A 16,920-nucleotide genomic window follows, 5' to 3' on the forward strand; every position below is an offset into this window, starting at 1 on the left:
CCTAACATAGTCATGGATAATGTTTCATGTGCATTTTAGAACAATGTGTATTCTGTTGCTTTTCAATGGAGTGTTCTCTGTATATATGTTAAGTTCATCAGAAGTAATGTGTCATTTAAGGCTGATATTTCTTTAATGATATTCTGACCGGATGACCTATCCTTTGATGTAAATTATTGTATTGCTGTCAATTTCTACTATTATTACATTGCTATCTATTTCTCCCTTTACATCTGTTAATATATGCTTTATATATTCAGGTGTTCCTATGTTGAGTGCATAAATATTGTCAAATGTTAAATCCCCTTTTAGATCGATCCCTTTATTATTATGTAGTGCCCTTGTCTTTTTTTATACTCTTGGTTTAAAGTCTGTTTTGTCTAATAAAAATATAGGTACCCCAGCTTTCTTTTGGTTTCCACTTGTATAGAATACTGTTTTCTATTCCTTCATTTTCAGTCTGTTTCCTTATATCTGAAGTGAGTCTCCAGTAGGCAGCAAACAGATGGGTCTTGTTTTTTACCCATTAAGCCACTCTATGTCTTTTGACTGAGGAACGTAGCCCATTTATATTTAATTACTTATAGGTATTTATTTATTGCCACTTTCTGAATTGTTTTCTGACTGTTTTGTAGTTCCCCTCTGTTGCTTTCTTCTTTTCTTGCTCTCTTCCTTTGTAATTTGATGACTTTCTTTAGTGGTATGTTTAGATTCTTTCCTCTTTATCTTTTATGTATCTACTATAGGTTTTTGCTTTGTGGTTATCATGAGGTTTACATGTAACAACTTACATCTATAACAGTCTATGTTAAGTTGATAAGAACTTAAAGTAGATCACATTCTAAACCTCTACATTTTTGCTCTCTCCCTCATCAGGTTTTATGTTTTTGATGTCACACCGTACATATTTTTATCTTGTGTATCTTTTAACTAATTATTGTAGTCTTTTTCAGCTGTGTCTTTTGCAAATATTTTCTCCCAGACTGTGTCTTGTCTTCTAATTCTCTTAATACTGTCTTTTGCAGAGAAGATTATTTTAATTTTAATGAAGTCCAGCTTATCAATTATTTCTTTCATGGATCATGCCTTTGGAATAGTATCTAAAAGTACATCATCATCATACCCAAGGCCATTAGGTTTTCTCCTATGTTACCTTCTAGGTGTTATACAGTTTTGCATTTTACATTTAGATCTGTGATCCATTTTAAGTTAATTCTTGTGAAGGTAATATTGGTATTTTTAAAGTACAAAATGGTTTTCCAGGATTGGTGTCCCAGTTTATAACATTATGGCTATAGGAAATAAGGATTTGATTTACATGAGCTCACTTTTTAACCATCCAGAAATCAATTAGTTCATAAGCTGGAGATCGTTTGCTCAATTAAATTCCAAGTATCTGTCTTCAAATTGGTTTCACTAGAGTTATCTGGGATGGTTGGATGGATTTGGTTCATTTTTTAAAAATTAGTTCTCAAGCACAAATGTTAGCACCTATATAGATATAGATATAGTTTTTTTAAGTTTCTTCTGTATAGCACAGGGAACTATGTTCAATATCTTGCAACAACCTTTAATGAAAAAGAATATGAAAATAAATATATGTATGTATATGCATGACTGGGACATTGTGCTGTACACCAGAAACTGACACATTATAATTGATGATACTTCAATTAAAAAAAATGATTAACTCTGCAAAGCTAATAGTCCAGGGTGTGGGTTATGGACATAACTGATCATTATATATACTATTGTGTGGTACTTAAGATGTTTAAGTTTATTTAAGGGCCAAAGAAGAATTCAGGAATTTAACAGGGTTTAAAGGGAGTGAAACTCATATCTAGTTTTGCCATTGTCCCCAAAATTGACCTAAACAATACAGCAATGCTACAGTCTGAGCACAGTGTTGTCCTTCTAGGGGACTGAAGCTTTGAAAAGGTTCTTTTATCCTCTGGCAAACATCGTTTCATGCTAACACTACTATGACTAAGCTTCCTTGAGATTTTAGATTCATTCTGAAAGTGCTACATCACTATTTTTCACTTTAAAATGACACATGATAGTGACCTTTGAAATACTCAAAAAATATTTCACTTGTATTTTTCTCAAAATTGCACAATAAATATTACTTAAATCATAAGCATCAAGAGATTCATCTACAATATTCTTATTCCTTAGTGCTCAGAGGCCACATTGACAAAATTGCTTGGAAAAAAAAAATATACCACTAGAAAAAGTAACAACTGGGAATGGAGGTGAGGAGGGACTGAGAAGGTTACCAAGGATACAGATTATGTTATCTTCATTGATAAATGCTGAATATAATCTTACATCTTTCCTTACTCAACAGACTCAGCTTCAACTTTCTCCTTGCATTTACCTAATTTACAAGCATTGCTTTATTAACACCCAAAACAAGTACTTACAAAGTAATGATGAATTCCCTTCTCCTTATGTCATAAATTCATGTCTGATGCAGCATTTTGTGTACAGATTACAAATTTTGCTTTACAAATTATGGCAGGCAGAGTTCTCTCAGTTTGCAGATTAGCTGGCAGCAGGGGAGACAGAACAAGCTCTGGACTTTGAAATAAATTCAACCTGCAAATCACCAAGGAAAAGTTAAACTGAAAGTTAACAGTTAAGCCTATCCATGGCTAGCCTGAGTAAAAACTGTGATGTTGTAAAAATGAAGATTTGTGTTCAAGTCACACACCTCCTGCCCCCACCACCATATGATGGTCATGCTACATCAAAGCATGCCCAGTCCCTCTGAAGCTGTTTCTTGTTTGTTTGAGCTAGTACACACTCACTTCAGCACAGCTGATCACCCCTGCCAGCACCTTCATTTTTCCCTGGCCAACCTAGGAAGTTTGTTGAAAATATGTTATTTTTATTTTATAGACAACATGGCTTAGTAGTAAGAGGCAAAAGCCTAGACAGAGGAGTCAAGAGGAGTTCTAGATCCTCTTGTTCTCTTAGGTAAACTGTGGCAAATCACCAAATTTCTCTGAGTCTCAGATTCCTCTTCTATAAAATGAAAAATTTAAGCATCTCACATTATCACTCTAAGAATCAAGTGGAGAAATGAACATGAAAGGGCTTTGCAAAATATGAAGTTCTACTCATAATTTATTTGTTTGCTGTTTCTGCCCCAAAAGGGAGCTAAATTTGCATCTACTCATTTACTCCCTCTCAACCAGTTCTCCTTGAGAACAACTTATAACATTCATTTCTAAAATAGATGATCTAAGTTGGGGTATGCCTAGAATAAAGCTACTGTCTGCAAAAGGAACTGGGTCTACAGCTTCTGCCTAGTGAGACTACACAAGGAAGCAAGTGGTCTGACTGTGGTCACATTTATACTTTCAAGCAGTTGAACTTTATTAACACTGAGTGGTTCCCTGACTGGTTTATGTCTAATCAATTGATTCCCATTTGTGGAATGGTATTAGATCACTGGCATCTAATGGGTAGATGCACAGTGTTGCCAGGGGTGAACAGCTGTTCACAACTGGAAGCTTCCAGAAAGATAAGGTGCAAAAATGAGACTTACTGTCTGAAATTAGCTCTAGTGACTCTAATACTGAAAAATATTACTCCATAGAACTTTTCAAAGACTATATGGGGCACTTTGCAAATACAGGATTGAATTTACCATTGGACAATTCAAGGCAAAAAATCTTGTTTAATTGTAAGCACATGATAACTGTATAGAATTCCACCTCTGTAGTTGAAATTACATCTCCAGACACACAACTGGAGCTGTAGTTTAATATTTTGTACAGATAATAATTATGTCTATAGAGATTAATTACACTAATCAAAATGAACAAAGATGAAATAATGATGTGCTTATTTTAAAATATTTCTGCCTGGCACCAGCTGGAGTCAGTCAAATTATAAGCTTAATTTTCTGCTCCAACGGTGAGAAATGACACAACTATCAAAGATCACGTTTTACAGCACAATTTACGTTTAAACAAGGAGTTTCAAGTAACATTTCCAAAAGACAGGTTCCATTACGTCTTGTACTTAGTAAAATGACTGGTTCGCCAATGGAGAGGAAGTCTGCATGCCCACTGCTCCAGCGTTAGCACTACTTTTTCCAACTTGCCTCATGAAGCCTTAGATAAGGTAACTGATTTCCACTGAATTCCAGGTGTTTTAGATTACGCACAGAGCTTCTTTTAGGCTACTTTAGTGGTATGTCACGAAGTTCTGTACTAAGAATATGGACCACGTTGGACTCTCAAACAACGGACGTTCCCTTAGGTAAGAACTTACTTTGGTGCTTCTGTGGTCACACAGGCCAAGACGCCCCTCCACAGCAAAATGCTGAGTTGTTACTAGGAACTCAATCACTGAGTGCCGGATGTTTTCCGGAGGCTATTTTTCAGGCTTTTGTCCCTGAAGCCTCAGTATTCCAGTTATTTAGGTGTAAGCCTACCTCCAAGAGAAAGAGGCTACCACTCAGTGAAGATTGGGGAAAAAAATTAATTAGGATATTGGAAAGCCAGCTTCAGCACAAATACATGTACTTGTCCCCTCATCTTTTAATATTCACTCACAGTTCCCTGGCAAGTCTTGTAAAATAACTTTTTTTGAGGGAGACAAGCTTCTTCCGTAACTAATTAGAGGCTGCTTTCAGCAAGCAATTAAAAAGGTATGTTGGCAGAATTCTCTTCTGGCTTTTTAACTAAAGCCACAAATTTTAAAACTATCACTCGCTTCAAGCGAAGCTCATTCTCTTCAGCCGAGACCCTCACGCGCTTCAATCCAGAAACCCCGCTCTCTTCTAAATCCGCTTAGAGTCCCGCCTCCCCCTTAGAGGTTCCAGCCAATCCCGTGTTCTCTAGTGGCTTGACGTAGCGCTCTCGCGATACTCCAACTGTAGCCATCCTCGGTCTCTAACCTTGTGGACTTGCGCAGAAGCTACTCCTGAAGCCATTGCGGGAGAAAGGGGGCGGGCTCCCCGACGTGCGCGTTCACCTTGACCCCACGTTCCAGCGCGCGCCCGGCACCCCGGAGCTGTGGTTTCTGGGCCCCCGGGAACCTCAGCACAAACCAGCACAGACCGCGCGTGCCCACCTCAGGCGGATGTTCGGTGGGTGGCGAGTGCGTGCCCGGGACCTGCGGGGACATTAGAGGACCCCGGGCCTTGGTGCAAAGAGGCTCTAGGGGTTTGGAGAACGAGTCTAGGTAGGCGCTTGGGGGATGGAGGGTCAGGGGTCAGAGGTCAGGGACGGAAGACGTCTCTGGACGGAGACGGAGATCCCAGGGAGGGAGGGCTCGGTTGTTCTGGATCCCGGGAAACTACAGGGCTGAGAGGGAGCAGCAGCGCGAGTTTCCTCGACCCTTCCCCATCCCAGACCTGCGGGCCTCTGGACCGCCGCGGCTCCCCTGGGACGAAGTGGGGCCGTGGAAAAGGTGCCTGTGCTTCTCGCGGGGGGCTCGGGCCTGCGGTGTTTTTTTCGAGTCCGAGGGGCTACCTCGGTAGTCGCGCTCCTCCGCCTCGCGGTGGCTTGTTCGCCCGGCCTGCGTCGAGCGATCGGTGCTGACAGCCCTGTTCTGACTCCTCGAACCGCTTTTGAGTCTTTCGGCAGAAAACCGAGTGGGTATCACCATTCGCCGCCGATATACCCCTCGAGGCTGAAACTGGGCAGCTACCTAGCTTTTTGGTGTGTGGGGTTGTGATATAGTGAAAGGGGAGACCGAGGCTTCTAAGTTAGTCTGAAAGTTCTCAGTTACCTTTGGAGTCAGACTTATTACCTTCGCTTTCAAAACCACCCTTGCACGTTGTGCATGTTGGCTCGGTGGTAGTTGCTAGTTTTCTGAACCAAGATATGTTTTCTGATGATTCACGGTCGCTGTCAGATAAACAGTATTATTAAATAATGACCATTAAGCTTGTGCCGTTTTCCTAAATGACTTGATAGTGGCCATGAGGTAGAAATCCTAGATGTTTGATATTTTCCTACTTTAAAAAAATTGAGGCTGTAACTGAACAAAAAATAATTTTAAAGTTGTTACAGCTATTTTAAATTATTCAGTTGTATAATAGCAGGAATGATGAAACTCCCGTGAATCGAAGTGATCCATAACATCTGTACTGGCACCAAAAAGACTAGTTGCTTTATGATCAGTAATCATACTGGAAGCAGGTTAGTAGTGAGCAGCAGTTCCTATAATTGCATAACCTGGCACTTCCTAGAGTTTACAAGATCCACTTAGCCAATAAGGTGGCAGTTGAGAATAAAATAGTACGGAAGATGCCATTTATATATATTCTCTTCTTGCCCATGCTAAAGAACTGTTCTTGCAGTGTTACTAAAACAAATTTTTTACTCAGAGTTCAGGCTAGAAAGATTTGGGGAAAAGAGAATCTGCTGCTGAAAAATCTTAAGAGGCGTTTTCTAAGAATATGCAACTAACATATATTTTAAAGTTCAACAGGTGAAAATACTCTCAGCCTGCTGGAGTTACCACTTTGGCAGAAGATTGTGGTAATGCTAGGTCACAGAACTTTTCAGTCATCAGTAATTATTGGGCTTCACTTGCTTAAGACTTGCCTTGGACAGCAATATCTCAAATGTATACTTCTTGTTGCCCTGGATAGCCTAGACCCAGGGCTTCCGTGGATTTGTTGTAATTGAAGATTTTTCTGTATCTTTTAAATGAAGAGATAATAATTTGGAGGGGAAAAAAATCTGAACTAATTTTAGTGAATTTGTTGTACTGTCATAGTAACTTAACATTTTATATTTATTTTTCTAGCAGTCTATCTCTGTTTTCTGTTAAAGATACCGGTCGGTCAGTTTTCTCAGTCTCATTCAGGGCCAGAAATATTAAGTAGTTGTTTTACACTGCCTATAGTCTTTTAGAATGTGGTTAAGAGAGACTTGTCCAAAAGGAAATTTGAGCAAAGTACTGTACAGTCCTTTAAAAGAGAAAGGATATTCAGGGAGTTAGAGATCTTTGTTTCACGTTATTTTGCGTATCATTTACATCCTGGCACTGACGTGGCCTTAGGATTTCAATGCTGAATAAGATACTGTTCCTGCCCAATGTTCAAGTAGCTCAGAGTTAAACAGTTCAGAACATTTTATCAGTTGGGATCAAGGAGGAGAGGCCTTTAACTCAGCATACCTGTTCATAAAAGGTTTTGAGGGAAGATTAGGACAGTGATAGGCAGAAAAATGTGAAAGGGCTTTTCAGGCAACAGGCTATTTACATTTAAATGTGGGACAGTAAAAGTGTGGTCCACAGAGAAAACTGCATATAATCATGTTATACCTAAACACTGATATTTAAAGGGGGAGGAAAAAGAAGCTGGACCATAATAGGTGGGATTCATGTGGTATGAGGAAAACAAGGAGAAGGATTTAGAATTGGAATATGATTAGAGATATATGGAATTTTACCAATACTTGACTCATTAGCTGCCAGCTAACATTATGGTTTTAAGTAGCTTTGATCAATTAATATCTTCTTTGGTTCAAGAGTTATCCCTAGATAGAGATCTCTTAGACAAAGAGTCACCCGAAACAGGATGATGGGGCCTGGGTAACTGAGGTGGGGCGAGAGGTAGATCGTAAATGTTTGCTCGGTAGAGAACTGGACAAAAGGAGAGCCTTGCTAGAAATCCTGGTATTTATTTTTCTTCAACTTATCGTAACTGGTAAATACTTTGAGGCTATAATATTAGAAGAATCAAGTTGGAAGCAAACATCTGAAAGAATGTGCAAATTGTAGTGGTATATATAATTTAAAAGATATTGAATGAGTCTTATCAGAGAAAATAAAGCATTGAAGGAACATATTCTGGTTCAATAATATCTCTTTTACAAATTGTAAGGGAAAGGGCATATATTAACCTCTGTTCACAATTGATTGGCTAGAACTGGTTATGGGACTATTACAGATGCAGCACCAGCTGAGGAGACATTTCCCATCTATTCTATACTTTGGAAGGAAAGAACTGGATTTTATTAGGCAGCTGACTATCCGCAAGGTTTCTCAGACTTGACCACACACTGAAATCAGCTAGGGAGCCTAAAAAATAACAGAGGTAGTGGCCTGGGCCCTGCCCCAGAGATTATCGTTTAATTGGCTGGGGTAGCTACCAGGGCATCATGATTTTTAAAAAGTTCCGCCAGGTGATTCTAAAGCACAGTCAAGTTTGAAACACATTGCTCTCTAGTCCCCCATCCTGCCACTTTAACGTTTGGTTATTATTCATAGTGTTCTCAGGGTGATGATAATAGCAACTACCACTTACTGAATATATGCTAAATTTCTGTTGCTGTGCTCCTGTACTTACACAGAGAAGCTAGGTAATTAGCCCGGCACCACACAGTAAATGCCAAAGCTAGAATTAGAATCTAGAAGTTCAAAGCCCACATTCTCTCCTGTAAGCCACATTGCTTTGCACATGCGAGACTCTATAGTCAGTCGCTTTTTGGGCTTTTAGAGTTAATGATTCCATAACTTCCATTTTATTAATATTACTGTGGTTGGCGTGACAGATTGTGTAACTGACCCAATGCCCTACCTCATATCCACACTCTTTGCCATGAGCAGTTTCACCCCTAAAGAAGTGTAGTATATGTACCCATTTCTTGGCTTTGAGTTCATCCATGTGACTTGCTTTGGCCCACAGAACCCTTGTGGTTTTCCTATGACCAGACACTTCAAAAAGTAGTTATATGATTGGATTTACACTCTTCCACCTCAGTCACTGGTGAACATTCCTGGGTTATTTTGCTGGTTCCAGGAGAAGGATGAGAACCACGTTAAGCAGAACCAAACTGCTTCTCCAGAAACCTAGCCTAGATCAGCCAACCCTCAGCTAACCTGTATCTCAAGGCATTGAGTTCTGGTACTTTATTATACAGCATGTTTATGGCAATAGCTAACTGATAAACTGGTGTAGCCTAATTTCAGTAGAGTGACCCAATTCCAATATTCCAGGCTGTGCTTGGAGAAGAGCTCGACAGAGATAAACACTTAGGTTATTAGGGACTTCCTATATTATTCTGATCTCTTATCCAAAATAATAGAGGAGATAAGATGCTTGGAAAGTAGTTAACTATAGTCAGAGGTTGATTATAGACCACCACCTGGATATTCATAAACCAAGAACTGGTTAAGGGAATGGAATTCTCATGATTGACTTAAACCAGCACTGTTTGATAGACGTTTTGGAATTATGAGCATGTTCTATATTTATACTGTCCAGTACAGTAGCCACTACTCATATATGGCTTTTGAGTGCTTGAGTGTCACAGTTAGAGAGAATGAAGAGCTAAGTTTAAAATTTTTTTTAACTTAAATAGCCACATGCAGCTTGTGGCAACCTTACTGTACTGCACAACTCCCTTGGGGCTACAGAGGAAACCATTCTCCTTTTAAATAATAAGTCCACCAAGTTCCTAAGTAAGAAATGTTCTGTCAACAAGGAAATGAGGTAGATTTTAGGTAGATAAGTAATGTTACTTCAGTTTCTTTTATGGTTATTGTTCTATTCAGATTTTCTATTTATTGGGCCAATTTTATTCACCTACATTTTGTTAGTAAATTACATATTATATCTAGATTTTCAAGTTTATTAGAATAAAGCTATTCATAATATTCTCTTGCAATTTTTAAATCCCTCCTGCATCAGCTTTTTGTTTTTGCTTCTTAAATTAGTTTTATTAAGGTATAATTTTGTATAATAAAATTCAACAATTTTACATATACAGTTTGATGGATTTTGTCAAATATGTACAATTGTATGATCACCAGTAGAACACTTCTTTCACCCCAAAACTTTCCTTCCTGCTTCTTTGCTGTCAGTTACCTCTTACCACTTCCTGGCCCCTGGTAACCACTAATCTGCTTTCTGTCACTAGAATTTTACCTTTTCTAGAATTTCACACAAATGGAATCATGCAGTATGTAGTCTTTCACATCTGGCTTCCTTTACTTAGTATAATGTGTTAAAAATTCATCCATGTTGTTGTGTGTATCAGTAGTTTGTCATGGAGTTCCATTTGTTTATCCATTCATCAGGTGATGGACATTTGGGTTGTTTCCAGTTTTAGGCTTCTATTAATAAAACTACTATTAACAAATTCAAGTTTAAGTCTTTTTTACCATTCTGGTTTTTTTTTTTTAATTTATCTTAAATACCTATGGTAAATACCTATGAGTGGAATTACTAGGCTGTGCAGAAAGTGTATATTTAATTTTATAAGAAATTGACAGACATTTCCTGTTGGAATGTTTAAGAGTTCAGATTCAGTTGTTCTGCATCCTCAGTCTTTTAAATTTTCACCATTCTAGTGGATATATAGTTTCTCATTGTGATTTATGGATTGAATTTGCAGTATGTTAATGACGTGATGGTGAAGATATTTTTGTGTGCTTGTTTGCCAGTTACAGATCATCTTTGGTGAAATGACTTCAGAATTTTTGTCCATTTTTTAATAAGATTGTCTTACCATTGGTTTGCAAGAGTTATTTATATATTCCACATAGAAGTCTTTGATCAGATATTTGTTTTACTAATATTGTCTCCCATCTGCAGCTTCCCCTTTCATTTCCATAACAATGTTTTGAAGAGCCAAAGTATTTAATTTCACTAAAGCCTAATTTATCATTTTCTTATAGCCTCTGTTTTTTGTGTCCTATTTAAATTTTTTTTTTTTGCCTAGTCCAGTGTCACTTAGATTTTCTCCTCTTTCCTTTCTGAAGTTTTTATAGTTTTAGCTTTTATATTTCAGTTCATGATCCATATCGAGTTAATTTTTATATGTGATGGGAGGTAAAAATTAAGGTTCATTTTTTTTTCATATAGATATCTATTTTTTTTAAAAGGATAGTCTTTCTTCATTGATTACATTTGAATTCCTTCAAAAATCAGTTAACCGTGCATATATGGGGCTATTACAGGGCACTTTATTTTCTTCCATTGGACCATATGTCTTTATGTATATCATTGCCACAGTTTTTGATTACTGTTCATCTAAGTCCTGGGGTCAGTGTTAATTCTCCCAACTTTATTCTTCTTTTTCAAAATTGTTTTGACTCTTCTAGATCTTGGGAATCAACTTGTCAGTTTCTACAAAAACAGCCTGTTGGGATTTTGAATGGGATTACTTTGACTCTGTAGATCAATATCAAGGAATTGACATTTTGGCATCTTGAGTCTTCCAGCCCACAAACACAGTACACAGTGTGTATATCTCTATGATTATACTACTCTGCTCTTTTCTCTCTTTTTATGTAGACTTGCCAATTTTCAGAATAAAAAGAAAATTTTTTAAAAAGCAGTTATCTTTTTTAAAAATGTAAAAATGAGAATAAGTCTATTATATTACCATACTTTTTTCATTCATAATGTTTTCTATTCCTTTCTGTAGCTTCAAATTTCCATCTAATATTATTTTCCTTCTGTTTGAGGACTTTAACATTTCTTGTACTGTGGGTCTACAAGTGAATTCTCTTGGCTTTTGTTTGTCATTTTTTTATCTTCATTTTTTAAAACTACAGTCAGCCCTCCACAGCTGCAGATTCTGCAACCACAGATTCAACCAACCACAGGTCAAAAATACTCAGTAATACAGTTTGCTTTTCTAAAATTGCTAATCAGTTTTTTTAATAGCCATCTTTTTTGTATTATGACTTCCTGCTTCTATTTCATGAAAACGATATATCTCCCTGAGGATGTGATGGTGTTGATTGTTTTGTAAAGTTCTTAAACCTTTAGGATTATAAAGCAATTGAAATTATGTAGTGGTGATGTGAGTTTAAATGTTTTTTTTTTTGTGGGGTTTTTTTTGATATGAATTTAAATGTTACTGAAACTTTTCAAATAAGCATTTCCAGGCTGTTTGAGAGATTTACCTTACTGTCTTACTGTTCATTAAGAATATTTTTAGAATTTATTTTAAACAACAAATTATCTATATTAAATTTATCTATAAAAGACCAAGAAGACCGTTGGAATTTATATGATACATGAGATTATAGTCAATGTGTTCCATAGCTGTATTTGACTTATTAAAAAAAATTATATGTTGCTTTATGTATCTCTCTGTACCTTTTATGTTATCCGTAGGATTATTACCATATGCTGAACTTCTCATCTGAGAATACTTTAATACTAAAATCATCTCTTGGAATGCCTACTGTTGTGTTTGTCTTCTAGAGTTCACATTAACAAGAAAACTTGAAAATGAGCAGCCGACGGAAACGTGCTCCTCCAGTGAAGATAGACGAGGAAAAGCAACAGCAGCTTTGCTGGAATATGCATGAGGACAGAAGGAATGAACCTCTCACCTTGACTGATGATGAGCACCCCTGCCCAGGTTTGGACTCCTCCTCTGCTCATTGCATCATCCTAGATGACGGTATAAAGGAAGAAGAGGCTCACAGAGATAAGAAGAGGTGTTCAGAGGCAGTGAGCATCTCAAAATCAATTGATAAACAAGAGACTGATGGCATTTCTTCCCCTTTGTCTATAAAGCTGAATATTGTCATTTCTCCCTATCACGTTGATGATTCTTGGAAAGCGTTTCTAGGAGAATTTACTCTTCAACTTCTTGCTGGTCAGAGTTTAATTGAAAATTTTTCTGAAAAGAGTTTTACACTGATGAGTTCAGAGTCAAGCAATCAGTTCCTGATGTGTATTCATTCAGAAAGTGAAGATACAGAGAAACAAAAAAGAGGACTCACTGAGCCAATCCGCATTTGTGACAAGGGTACTCAAGTGGAATCATCCTTTAGTGGTGAAATGTTAGAAGATTTGGGGTGGCTGCAGAAGAAGAAAAGAATAAAACTTTACCAAAAGCCCGAAGGAAATCACATTGTCAAGGTACTCAATTTCTGTGGTGGTGTTTAAGGTTCTTCTGGCATTAGACAGCCCATTTTGAAATTAACTTAGAAGGAAGGCTTGAAAAGCCAGCAATAAGCTTCTGATTATTAAATGTCAACATATACTTTATTTAGGTCATTCAGTAACTATTAAAAAATATATATTATAGCTAATTATTTCCAGGCTGTACTTTTTCAAGATCTTCCTGATTTGTCCATTCCAGCCCTACTCTCAGTGACTTGTTTTGGTTCTTGTTATCTCTTTCTCTTCCTGTAGCAATTTTTTAAGTCCTGCCTACCATTTCAACTCTGTCATGTCCTTTGTCTCTGGGGTGGTATTATATGAATGCAAATGGAATTCTGTTCTTTACCTCCTACAGAATTAACTATAATATGGCATGGAAGTCTCTCCTTTGATAGACCTTTGTCTCCTTCAGCCTCACCTCTTCCTTTATCTTTCTGTTTTTTATATTCAGAAACTACACATTGATTTGTTTCCTGCAGATACCCTGCTGTCTTTCTGTATCTTTCCTTTTGCTCTCTCACTTCCCTCCACCTGGGTTGTTCCCTTCCCCTTCAGTCCTAACTCCTGGTCATTAAGAGTTTACTTCATCTAGGGAGATCATCCCTTAAACTCCATGGATGATGTTACATGCCCTTCCCCTATAATATCTGACATTTATGCTTATTTTTGCCTTGGTCACTTGTATACTTAGATTTTAGATCTTTCCTCCCCACTAGACTATGAAATTTTTTATCTTTATAGCCCAGTAAAGTACCAGGTACTAAACAGATTTTCAGTAAATGAATGAATAAATGTGTAATTCATTTCAGGCTCTGCTATTAGCTAGCTGAATAATTTTATGTGAATCATTTAAATGCTTTAATTTCAGCTTCTTTCTGTTTGAAATGTAAATAATACTCATTCTTTTTACTTCATACAATTGTGTTGAGAATCAGGTAAAATAACAAATAAATGTACTTGGTAAACTGTGAAGCAGGTTAATAGGCCTTCATGCTAAAACTGGAAAAGAAATTCTAAAATGTTAAATGCAACTTTGTTCAGTTGAGACCTGTGTGTTACACATTTCTCACATTAAAAAGCAATTATGATGATAGCCTTATTTATAATTTCAGCATTGACAGAAAGAAAGGAAAAAATTTAGAAACATTAGATTGTAATTAATTCCTTCCTGTACAGTCTAACTGTGCAACCAAGCATCCCCTCTGTTTGCTTACTGTGAGTGCCAAAAATCGTGGCTCGGTGATAACAAGTATGTAGAAATTCATGGCTCGTATGCCTGTGTTCTATCCATTTCTTCCACACACCAAGTCCTGATCTATTTTGTCTTTCCTGATCCCGATTTTTATGAATATTTAAACACTTATTGCTGCTATAGCATGCCATCTCTAGGTAAACACAAGGCAGAATACAAATAATAATGAAAACGAATCTTTGCCACTTATTCCTGTATAACACTAGTTGATTCTTGTTCTTAAGGGAAAGAATATGAGAATCTCAGTAATTAGGGAATCAGGGCCAGGATAATATAGAGAAATGAAAAAAAACTGTGTTTATTGATTATCTATCTTTAGGAAGTCTTAAAATTGTACTCAGTAAGCTATCTCATACAGGCTTATCTTCATTTTGCAAATGAGAACATTTGGGTCAAAATCAGTCAATCATTTTGTTTGTTCATTTAGCTCTTAAAATATCAATGCCAGTATTAAAATTCAAGTATTTTGACTGCAAAAGTTCATACTACACTGTTTCACCAGAATTAAGCTATATAACCTTAATAAAGTTCTGTTTTCCTGTACATTTTAGTGTTTGATCTAGTAATAGGGATTCCCAAACTAACTGCGCTTAAGAGTCCTGTCATGTGCATCAGAATCTTCTGGGGGAATCTGCATTTGTAACCAACTTCACTGATAATTCTGATGATCATCCAGTTGGGAAATCATTGATTTGGGAGGCAGAATTGGTGTTCTCATCACATTCTCCCAGGTTCGTTTCCAGTTAGGGAAATATTTTTTTCTAGCTACTTCAGTGGTGCTTCACATATATTAGGCACTGCATTTATAGAAAGAATTTTTTATTGAAAGCAAAAATATCTGAGGACAATTTGGTAGATGTATATTTAGTGTTTGTGAGGTAAATACTGTGAATACATTTAAAAATGATGATGATAAAAAATGTTTTCCTTATATCCTCATAAAAATGATGTAGTACAATCAAAGCAATTTTTATGTTGATCAATTCTTTGTAGGTTGGAATTTATCTTTTGGAAGGTGGCCTAGCGAAACTAGATTTTCTGAGTGATGCAAATTCAAGAATGAAAAAGTTCAATCAGCTCATGAAGAGAGTGATGGAAAAGTTATACAATTTTGTCATTCCAGGTAATTTTTAAAATAAACTTTAAAATTTCTATTACTAAGGAGTTGTGGGTTTTCCCCCAATTCCCATACATAACAACCAGAAAAACAGCTAATAAAACCATAATAAAATTAAATAACCTCCATAAAATTACTTATGACAAAATAATACATATCTGAAATGACCCCAGTACTATAATTTTCCTCTTTATTTTATTGACTTAATAATGTACTTAGCTTATAGTAAGTACTCAAGAAATGTTTGTGAAGTCAGTAGGCAGAATTTAAAGGGATCTGAGCTGATTGGAATTTTTGCATTATTCCTGTGCTTTTATTTTGTCATGGCCAGATAATCTTGGCTGGCCTTTATTCCACCTCTCCTTTGCAGTCTGGCAAATAATCTCAAGAGCCTGCTCCCCATAAAGACCAGTTAGCTTTACTACTATTTCTTGGCAAGACGCTGCATCCTTGGTCAGGACTGCAGTTTCAGAGTTGTCTGCCATTGGTTCTCAAGGGAGAGGTGTGGATGGCTTGATGCAGCCCATCAACAAACGCTATTGGAAAAACGGCTCAAATTCTCCAAGTCCTGCTCATGGTGGGTGAGCCTTACTTCAGGTGCAAATTATAGAACATTTTTATACTGGAATATTTGGGAAATCAGTTTCTAAGTTTGTTTATTGAGTTATTTCTGCAGTACGTTCTTTGCAAAGCTTCATAATAATAATAGTAAATGCATGTTAAAGACTTAAGGAAAATCACTGGTTTCAGAATTGGAAGGAATGCTTTTATGTACATCTCGAGTTTTATAAGAATTCCATTATTCTGCCTATTAAAAGTAATACAATTTGAACTTTTCAAAGGAAAACTTCAAAGGGTTTCAAAAGAAAACTTCAAATTTAGTTATTAATACTAGATTATACACCTATAGTAACAGTCTGAAATAACCAGGCATGTATAACTATACATTAATTGTAAAGTTTTGAAAATCTTACATGGCATAATCTTATATGGCATATTTTTAACTGAAAAAAGTAAATTATGTATTTTGTGGTAGTCTTCATTTTAGAGCATATGAAGTATGTCCTATAAATATGTATAGACCTATTTGAAACCATTCAGAAATAAACCATTGGCTAAAGGGGGTTTGTAAATGGGTTCAAGAGTTTGAAAAAGTTTTTCTTTTTATAATAGGTGTGATTCTTCTTCCACAGGCAATTGTACCCAACAAATGAATCTGAAATTCTTACAAATTTTTATTGATGGCTTAAGCCCTTAATATTCTGATTGGCTGCTGCTACTACCAGATACCTATGCTTTTTAGTGTAAGAAATAAAATGAGAAGCCTTGTGTTATTAGATACAGAAAATTTTGTCTGCATATGGATTTTATGTTAACATGTAAAAGTGAAATAAATTATCCTTTTATAAACTGCAAAAGATAATCACATTCAGTTCCTCAGATGATTGGTAAATATCTACAATGGATAAAATACATGCCAGCTGCTCTGAGGAGCTGTAAAAACAAAAGACAGCCTTTGCTGTCAAAGAGCATTTCAGTTCAATGGAGAAGGGATGAATACGCACAAATGATTGTGCTACCAGACAGACTGCAATGTATTGCTATATCCAAAGTATGATACTATTTCATGAACACAGGAGAATACTAATTCTGACCAGGGAAAAC

General features: G+C 36.6%; 1 protein-coding gene across 9 annotated transcripts in view; it reads left to right on the plus strand.

Annotated features, from left to right (window-relative positions):
• Nucleotides 1–5,005: 5,005 nt before the first annotated feature.
• Nucleotides 5,006–16,920, plus strand: part of SHPRH (SNF2 histone linker PHD RING helicase) — a 68,717-nt gene continuing 56,802 nt past the window's right edge. For 2 of the 9 annotated variants that reach the window (XM_010983729.3, XM_031456502.2), the window contains exons 1-3: nt 5,011–5,202; nt 12,197–12,862; nt 15,132–15,261. In XM_010983729.3, coding sequence (XP_010982031.1) covers nt 12,224–12,862; nt 15,132–15,261 — 769 coding nt within the window. In that variant the 5' untranslated portion in view covers nt 5,011–5,202; nt 12,197–12,223. Of the gene's footprint in view, nt 5,203–5,226; nt 5,431–5,480; nt 5,615–11,082; nt 11,222–12,196; nt 12,863–15,131; nt 15,262–15,584; nt 15,833–16,920 lie in introns of those variants that run through there. The other 7 variants (XM_064486605.1, XM_064486606.1, XM_010983730.3 and 4 more) reach the window with 7 other exon arrangements.

This window comes from Camelus dromedarius, chromosome 6 (assembly GCF_036321535.1).
Source record: "Camelus dromedarius isolate mCamDro1 chromosome 6, mCamDro1.pat, whole genome shotgun sequence".
Classification (NCBI taxonomy): Eukaryota; Metazoa; Chordata; class Mammalia; order Artiodactyla; family Camelidae; genus Camelus; species Camelus dromedarius.